The sequence below is a fragment of the Naegleria gruberi genome (genome assembly GCF_000004985.1).
Source record: "Naegleria gruberi genomic scaffold NAEGRscaffold_168, whole genome shotgun sequence".
In the NCBI taxonomy this organism is placed as follows: Eukaryota; Heterolobosea; class Eutetramitea; order Acrasida; family Naegleriidae; genus Naegleria; species Naegleria gruberi.
Window position 1 is genome coordinate 3,718 of NW_003163168.1, and position 8,502 is coordinate 12,219.

An 8,502-nucleotide genomic window follows, 5' to 3' on the forward strand; every position below is an offset into this window, starting at 1 on the left:
CTTGGAAAAGCAAAATTCAAAAAAACAAATAGTAATTGGGATACAAATATCAACCATACAACGTTTATGATAAATGACAACGGACATCCTGATGTTGTTTTCTTGAAGCAGTTTTTAAAAAATGAAATTTTGATGGAGTTGGAAATTCATTTAAAGAAAGCATACAATGAAAGAATGTTAGAGGCACAACATCATAAATTGACAATTTATACGGGCATGTGGGGACATATGAAGCCTTGTGTGTTTATTGCTGCGGACAACTGTAACAAATCTGGAGAAACAATAGTAGAAAATTTATTGTTCAAATTAGGGAAAATTGGTTCTAAACTAATGGAAATACTCTCACCCTTTACCATGAATTTTTTGTCCAGTTTAGATCCTGAAATATTCTTGAATCACGATTTGTTTCCAATTAGTGCTACCAATTTCATGATCCCAGGAAACAAGCATAGAATTTTAAAACCACACAAGGACAATCAGGATGTGGGATTGTGCATTATCTTTTATTTTGGAAATTACAATGCTCCATTGGAATTTGTAAACAAGGGAAGCGTATTTAATACTGAGAGAGGAGATGTTCTTTTAATGCGAGGCTCTCATTTTCGGCATGTAGTTAAGCCTGTGGATAATGGTTTGTTGGAACATGTACATGACCCAATGAGAATTAGTGTTGTATTATTTGCACACAAAAGTTTGAAAATGAATCCATCTTATTTTCTAAACGCTGGTTCGGCCTTGAAGGCCCATGATGAAGACTTTCCTGAGAAAGCCAAGAAAAGAAAGAAAAAGAGAAAATAAAATTATTTTGTTTACTGTAGTTGTTTTTAACATGATTACAAAATTATATATTTGGAACCGGAAACCAGTTTTGACAACAAGAATATATTTGATAAAATAGTCGCTACACTAGTTTTTAATAGCTTACCTGGTAGTGTTTATTCATCGTCACCTCCACCCTGAACTTCTGCTTCTGGTTCAGCTTCGGCTTGTTCATCTTCTTGGTTGTCAAGACCTTGAATATTGTCATCTTCTGGTTGCATTACATCTCCTTCCTCTTCATCAAGAGCTGCCTTCTCTTCCTGCTCTTCTTCCTGTTGTTCTTCTGCTTCTTCATTGGCTTCTTCTTGGTTTTCTTCTTCCTTTTCAAGCTCATCAAGTTGTTCTTCAGCTTCTTCGAGAGCCTGCTCAACCTTTTCAATATCTTCCTGTAACTTTTCCAAATCTTCTTCTACCTTTTCAGATGATTCTTCTTCATTTTCTTCCATATTTTCTTCCTCCTTGTTTTCTACTTCTTCAGCTTCCTCTTCTTCTTCCTCATTTGCCTCTTCTTCCTTATTTTCTTCCTCCTTATTGTCTACTTCTTCGGCTTCCTCTTCACTTTCCTCCTTATCTTCTTCTTCCTTGTTTTCAACTTCTTCAGCTTCCTCTTCAATTTCTGCCTTTTCCTCAATTTTTGGAGGTGAATTCGATCCACATTCACTTGTTTCTTCTTGTTTTTTCTCCGATGTAGTTTCCTCTTCAGCTTGCACTTCTTCTGCCTGTTCCTCTACCTTAGCTGGTTTATGTTTTCCTGATTTACTCGATTTAGATGAGGTGGTTGATTTGTTATCATCATGATCTTTTTGTTCCTTTGGTGGCTCCTTCTTGAATGATTCCTTCTTAGTACTTCTGTGAGTCTTTGGTTCATCCTCAACTTTTTCCTTTTCGGCAACATTAGAGGTCGAAGAACAAGCACTTCCCATTTTCTCTAGTGTATATGATTATTATAGGGTTTGATTATTATACAAAATCGTATGGCAAATTCCTAGCTTGATTAAGGCAGGATTGGGTGCGTCTATTTTTTTTTTTGAATTTTAGTGATAACAATCCTATGATGCTGAAACATTACGGTGAATGTGTTGTTACGAGGGAAAACATGAAATCGGTTGGTGGTGATGTACTTGGATAAACATGTGGCGGTATTAAAGAAAATTGTACTTGGTTTTGGCGGCAAATTTTAAAGCAGCAAAGAAGTTACCTTTGATTTGTTGTTAGAGAATGGTTGAATGGTATTGAAAAGATTTAAATAGTGAATTATTATTCCAAAGTTGTTTTTAATGTTATTTATGGACAATTGTGTTTGTTGCCTCACAACATTACCGTTAAATATTTTAATAAAAAAATAAAAAATACAAAACCTTCTTCATCACCAACTTGGATAGGAAGAAGGCTTCCGAATAAAGTTGATAAAGAAAAACTTTTTTAATTTGATCAATTTAATTTACAAATATCCACACGATGGAGCATTGACACAATATGAAGGTAATTTCCAAACAGATGGATCTGGCTTTTTCACTTCAAAATCTTTGAAATATTGAATAGAAAATCCATCAACAGTTCTAAACCAAAAAGCAGCAGGTGTTTGATAGCCACTAACTTGATCTTTTGGATAGAAACCATATCCGAAAGGTTCTGCAGGATCATTCTGATCAGTATCCAAAACCCACCAATCCACTGGCTTACCAAAAAGTGCAGCACTTGAATTGTAGAACATGTTGTTCAAAAAGGTTGGTTCTGGAGGATGGAAAACTTGTTCACCAAACACACAACATTTTGGAAATGGAGATGGATCCAAACTAATGAGATAACTTGTCAAATTAACATTAAGGAAATTACATCTGAATTGATTGATCTTGTCTGTGAGTGGACCAAAGATTGGAACACAATAATCATCATAAACTTCTAACATGGCTTTTTGAGACCAATCATAATAGGTAGTTCCAGTACCAAGCATGTATTTCACATTCTTTGGTGGAAGAGGATGCCAATCGAGTGGAATACTAGAATTGTCATTGGTAGAGGCAACAATTCTCCATTTCATGGTAAAGTGCGGAGCAAGAAGTGGACGTTGAGGTTCTTTGATACTTTGTTTCGAATACTTTAATTTACCACCACTAATACCTGCACATGTGATGAGTGGAACAAATGCAAAGATTACCAACAAGGAACACAACACAAAGGCACTGCTGAGAATCGATCTTGACATTTTTTTAAGAGATTAATTGATCAAAGAGATAAGAAAAAACAACACAAGAATCACGACGAAGAGTGTTTGAGAGTGGAGAGGAGTTACTCCGCAGGAGATTTAATTTAAAGCTCCTTGTAAACAATTACAGCGCAAGATAATTCTGGAATTGCATTATCTACATCCAACCTATGTAGTGATTTGTTGTTCTAATGGCTCAACTAGTTTTCACATTTCAATAAATTTCGAAAGATCAAATTTCCCGCCAATTTACAAAAGAAAAAAATGCATCGATTTGAATCTCACAAGAACTCTTCTACATCATTGGGAAGTGTGATCAGTCTTTTAATTATTTTAATTTTTATTTCTGGTAATGTTTACTCTTTGCAGTGGCTGAATCCTTTCTTTCAGCAATGTTCAGGAGTTTCTTCGAAAATGTCGGGTTCAATTGATGATATTTATATTGAAAGTTGGATTCCTGATGGATTTTCATGTGAAGATGTACTTTATACGGAGAAGGTCAAGTGGGATGGTGAACGAATTAATATTGTTTCGAATGAAAATATTTGCAAAAAGATTAGGAATTTGGAGGTCAAGTGGAATAGAACTTGTATAGATGTATTATGTGGTGGATTACCAGAAAATTCCATGCACAATTTGATGAAACATTCGGATAGTTCAGTTGAGGAATGGATCAATGCATGTCAATATTGTGGAAATAACAGTATTGTGTTTAGAGATTTAGTGAGGAGAAGGGAATGTAAAGCAAACAATGAGATTGTACAACAGGCCATTACCAATTTTCCAACTTCAATGCTATTTTGTGGAACATTCGAATATGGAATTCCATTCCTGTTCAATAATTCAAAATCTAAAACAAGTGAACTGTCCAAAAATGAATTTTCCTACTATTGCACTTGTTTATCAAATGGATACTACCAACCAAAATGTTTACCTTATAATAGTGACAAAATAATTCACATTGCCATTCGTGCATTGTTGGAATCTATTATTGTTGGAGAGTTTTTTATTGGATTATTTATTGTGTTTATTCCAAAACTGGTCCATTCAATCAGAACAAAGTCATTCTTTCACATGCTCACCATTTCTTACACAATGCTCAAATTATTGATAGAGGCAATATTTTACATGTTTGCTGTTGTGTTAGATCCAGAAGACGGTATTGCCTTAATTGTACCAACTATTATTGATTGTTTGAATATTATATTATTGTTGGCACTCTTCTCATGGTTGGGAGGTTGGATGAGGAAGGTTTTGGTTTTTTTCAATAAGAAGAATTTAATTTACAGCTTGTTGATTTATGGAATTCCATTTCTAATGTCATTTTTTGGAGTTGCAGTTCCAATAACTATGCTTCTTGTTTTGCCAAAGGAACGTGTCTTGACCAAAGTTTACTTTTTGAATGGATTTTCACTTGCTCTATTAGGTAAGTTATGAAATGGTTCGCAATCTATTTACAATTTGAATAGTATTCGTAATTTTTGGAGTAATTATTGGAAGAGCACTGAAGAAAGTTTCAGATGTGAGCATTTGGAAAAGTCAGGTATGTTTCTTCATTAACCTTTTCTAAATTATATTCGAAATCTTTCAGTTTGCCAAATATCTTGTATTTATCACTCTAGTTTACATTGCTTTCTGCATTTCTATTGCCCTAAGTCTTGGCATTTCCAATGAAAGTGCTCTGAAACAAACCCTCGACATATTATCAAGCTTAATTCTCCTTCTCGTTACAGCCAGTTTACTCAACATTGAATTCGAAATGGATGAATTGAAATCTTGCTATTCCTGTTGTTTCAAATCCAAACAAAATTTTTCCTCCAATCATTCACCACTTCTTCTTCATCATCATCCAGAACAATCGAGCACTAATTACTATTCTGAAGTTATTGGAAATTGAAACAATGAGCCAAACAGCAGTAGTGGTGGAAATGAAATCTCTACTCGTACGTTTTAATTTTCCTCAGCACATCCAAGCTGCGTGCGCACCAATTTTCCTCTTGATTTTCATTCAAATTCGAAAAATAGACCTCTCCATCAAATAATTTCAAAAAAAAACAAAACAACAACATCGCTCTCATAGCTAATCATCTGTACAAATTTATCAAGAAACAAAATGGCCACTAAACAAGCATTGTGTGTTGGAGGTACATCAGGTATCGGAAGAGCATTGGCAATTAAATTCGCCTCTCAAAAATTCAATGTTTCAATCATGGGAAGAAGTGAAGAAGCAGGAAAGGAAATTATTGAAGAAATGAAAAAATTGAATCCAGATGGAAAATTTGAAATGATTAAAGTGGATGCCTCTCTCATGAAGGATATTGAAAAAGTGTGTGATGAATATAAACAAAATCATGATCGATTGGATTATTGTGTTCTTTCACAGGGAATTGCAAGTATGAATGGAAGAACAGAAACAAAGGAAGGAATTGATGTAAAATTGGCACTTCATTATTATGGAAGAGTTATGTTTGTGAGACAATTGCAAGATTTATTGAGATTGACATCAAAGAATTCAGATGTGAGAGTCTTGACTGTTTTATCAGCTGGTGTTCATTCACCTTACACTAAATTGGATGATTTGGATTTGAAACACAATTTTACATTGAAGAATGCAGCAGATGCAGCTGGATTTTACAATGATCTCGCCATGGATCAATTATCCAAAGAAGAAGGCAATCAAAATATTGCATTCATTCATCAAGCTCCTGGATTCATTGCCACACAATGGGGACGTGAAATGCCAGCTGTCGTGAGATGGACCACACGTTTCTTCCAAAACTTTGCCAGATCTCCAGAACAATGTGCCGACAATATTTACAAGGGATTAAGTTCAGAATCGACACGAAAGGGTTTCCATTTATTGGATGAACATGGAGAGCCAACAAAAGTGACAAAGAGTCATAGCGATAGTATCAGAGAAACAGTTTGGAAACACACTGTGGAATTGTTAAATAAGGCCCTTGGAAAATAATCATTTAAAAACTAATAATTTGTAAATAATAAACTAAAACTAAATTAATTTCCTAATTTCATTTGGATAGCTCTTCAAATTTTTATGGTATTAATGCCACAAAGCAAAACTGAGCCATATACGACTTGAATCCAAACAGATTAAATGAATTTTACAGTTATTCGAATCTAATTATATTAATAGTTGTGAAAGATCAAAGTTCATTATCGTTGTAAAAAAAACAAGAAAAAAATGCTTCCAATTCAACTCTTCGGACCCACGTGCGTTTTTGTTTCATCAAATGATGAAATTTTTATCGCTGATTGCAATAATCATCGAATTAGAAAATTAAATAATCAGAAAATCATGACAGTAGCAGGGAATGGTGAATTGGGGTTTTCGAGTGATGGTGAATTGGCAATTAATGCTAAATTAAATTATCCGAATGGTGTGTTTGTTGTAAAGGAGGAAGTATATATTGCAGATTATCATAATCATCGAATTAGAAAGGTTTCGAATAATGCATAATTGAAACGATTGCTGGAAATGGAGAAGGTGGATTTGAAGGAGATAATGGTCCAGCTAAATTATCCAACGAGTGTGTTTGTTTCAGAAAATGGAGAAGTTTATATTTCGGATTATCTGAATAATCGAGTTAGAAAGGTTTTACAAAACGGAAATATTGTAACAATAGCAGGAAATGGAAAATTAGGATGTTCAGGAGATGGTGGTTTGGCAATTAATGCCGAGCTCAACTGTCCAATGAATGTATTTGTATTCAACGAAGAGGTATATATTACGGATTCAGCAAATCATCGTATTAGAAAGGTTTCGAAAAGTGGAATAATTGAAACGATAGCTGGAAATGGAAACGAAGGATTCAGTGGAGATGACGGATTGGCCACTCAGGCTCAACTCAATTGTCCAATGAGCACATTTGTAAACTCTAATGGAGAAATTTATATTACAGATTCTAATAATTTTAGAATTAGAAAGGTTCAAAGAAATGGAATAATTAAAACAATAGCAGGAAATGGAAATGATGGATTTGAAGGAGATGGTAGCTCAGCAACAAATGCCCAACTCAATTATCCAATGCATGTTTTTGTTTCTTCCAACGATGAAATGTATATATCCGATAGTGGCAATAATGCCATTCGAAAGGTATCAAGGAATGGAATTATTGAAACAGTAGCAGGAGAAGGGCCTTATTCACAAGGATACAGTGGCGATGTTTCGTTTTGAATTCATGAAACACTGTTTCTAACATTTTCCAATCAAAATGACCAAGTTCGAAATCAGTTGACTCAAAACTATTCTTTGTAACCTTCAATTTCAATTCTGATTGAATATCTCAGCGTTTTCCACACCCAAGTGGAATTTTCAACCTCAAAAAAAAAATGAAAGACATTACTATGGTACGTTTCGCGAATTTGATTTTTTTCCCGCCAACACTTTGGATGCTCCATTTACCCACTTTCATGAACCAAAAAATTACGCGCCGATTGTGATTGGTTCATCATCATCGTCATCACGAATATTATTTGTATTTATTAATTATCTTATTATTCAATGTTCTTGCATGTTCGGTTTATCATGTCATTATCTTACATGTTTTTAAATATTTCCAAAATAGGCGTATGTGCTGTGGGCACTTTGTTTCTTTGGTTTATTTGGTATTCATCGATTTTATTTGAATTCGTGGACGATGGGTATTGTTTACTTGTTCACATTTGGATTGTGTGGAGTGGGACAGATATTTGACGTTTTGTTGATTCCTGGATTGGTTGCCCAGGAGAATGGAACTAGCTCAAATAATAATGGATTAGTGTTTGGTTTTGGAAATAATATGTTTTCTGGTGGCAATTATGTTAACTTTAATAATGCTCAGCCTTATCAAGTCTCGAATGGAAATGCTGGCTATTCTCAATATTATGTGAATGATGGACAACAGCAACCTCAATCATATGTTCCACCTCAACAACAAGAGCAACAAGAGGGTGGTGAATCGAATGAATATGTACCACCTCAGCGAAATTCTGGATTTACAATGTACATTAATGGTCAACCTGTTGATTTGTCTAATGGAGGAACAATTTATATGGATGGCTCAGGAGAAGCTCAATACTACGCCAATGATGATGATAACGATGATCAGCATTTCAATAGTGTTTTTGATAACATGAGAAGAGCTGAGGAGAATAGAAGATTACATGATAGCATCCGTAGAACGAACGAATCAATTAACAGAAGTAACGAAATACATAGAGAAAATATTAGACGAATGAATGAAAATATCCATAGAACCAATGAGCAAAATCGCAGAACCAACGAGAATAACATGAGAATGCATCATCAAAACATGAACAGAATGCACGACAATATGAGAATGCATCAAAATATTCATAGCCAGAACATGCAAAGAATGCATCAACAAAATACTATGAATAATATCAATAGAATGAATACTTTCAGAAGATAAACCTATCCTTTTTACAAGTAGAAAGATTGTACTATTAGCAAGTTG

General features: G+C 34.3%; 7 protein-coding genes across 7 annotated transcripts; 5 read left to right on the forward strand and 2 right to left on the reverse strand.

Annotated features, from left to right (window-relative positions):
• Nucleotides 1–174: 174 nt before the first annotated feature.
• NAEGRDRAFT_76485 (uncharacterized protein) lies at nt 175–798 on the forward strand (the record flags this gene model as incomplete). The annotated part of the gene is made up of 1 exon (XM_002668548.1): nt 175–798. The coding sequence occupies one exon, from the start codon at nt 175–177 to the stop codon at nt 796–798; it is 624 nt and encodes a 207-aa protein (XP_002668594.1).
• A 120-nt stretch (nt 799–918) lies between these two features.
• NAEGRDRAFT_60078 (uncharacterized protein) lies at nt 919–1,841 on the reverse strand. The gene has a single exon (XM_002668553.1). The coding sequence runs from the start codon at nt 1,740–1,742 to the stop codon at nt 936–938; it is 807 nt and encodes a 268-aa protein (XP_002668599.1). The 5' UTR covers nt 1,743–1,841; the 3' UTR covers nt 919–935.
• Nucleotides 1,842–2,224: 383 nt separating this feature from the next.
• NAEGRDRAFT_82338 (uncharacterized protein) lies at nt 2,225–3,025 on the reverse strand (the record flags this gene model as incomplete). Its single annotated transcript, XM_002668554.1, has 1 exon — nt 2,225–3,025. The coding sequence occupies one exon, from the start codon at nt 3,023–3,025 to the stop codon at nt 2,261–2,263; it is 765 nt and encodes a 254-aa protein (XP_002668600.1). The 3' UTR covers nt 2,225–2,260.
• A 264-nt stretch (nt 3,026–3,289) lies between these two features.
• Nucleotides 3,290–4,922, forward strand: NAEGRDRAFT_76488 (uncharacterized protein; the record flags this gene model as incomplete). Its single annotated transcript, XM_002668549.1, has 3 exons — nt 3,290–4,451; nt 4,495–4,568; nt 4,617–4,922. 3 exons carry the CDS (start codon nt 3,290–3,292, stop codon nt 4,920–4,922), a joined length of 1,542 nt encoding a protein of 513 aa, XP_002668595.1.
• A 216-nt stretch (nt 4,923–5,138) lies between these two features.
• NAEGRDRAFT_76489 (FabG domain-containing protein) lies at nt 5,139–5,996 on the forward strand (the record flags this gene model as incomplete). The annotated part of the gene is made up of 1 exon (XM_002668550.1): nt 5,139–5,996. The coding sequence occupies one exon, from the start codon at nt 5,139–5,141 to the stop codon at nt 5,994–5,996; it is 858 nt and encodes a 285-aa protein (XP_002668596.1).
• Nucleotides 5,997–6,548: 552 nt separating this feature from the next.
• On the forward strand, nt 6,549–7,220 carry NAEGRDRAFT_76490 (uncharacterized protein; the record flags this gene model as incomplete). Its single annotated transcript, XM_002668551.1, has 1 exon — nt 6,549–7,220. One exon carries the CDS (start codon nt 6,549–6,551, stop codon nt 7,218–7,220), a length of 672 nt encoding a protein of 223 aa, XP_002668597.1.
• A 463-nt stretch (nt 7,221–7,683) lies between these two features.
• NAEGRDRAFT_76491 (uncharacterized protein) lies at nt 7,684–8,457 on the forward strand (the record flags this gene model as incomplete). The annotated part of the gene is made up of 1 exon (XM_002668552.1): nt 7,684–8,457. The coding sequence occupies one exon, from the start codon at nt 7,684–7,686 to the stop codon at nt 8,455–8,457; it is 774 nt and encodes a 257-aa protein (XP_002668598.1).
• Between the last annotated feature and the right edge of the window lie 45 nt (nt 8,458–8,502).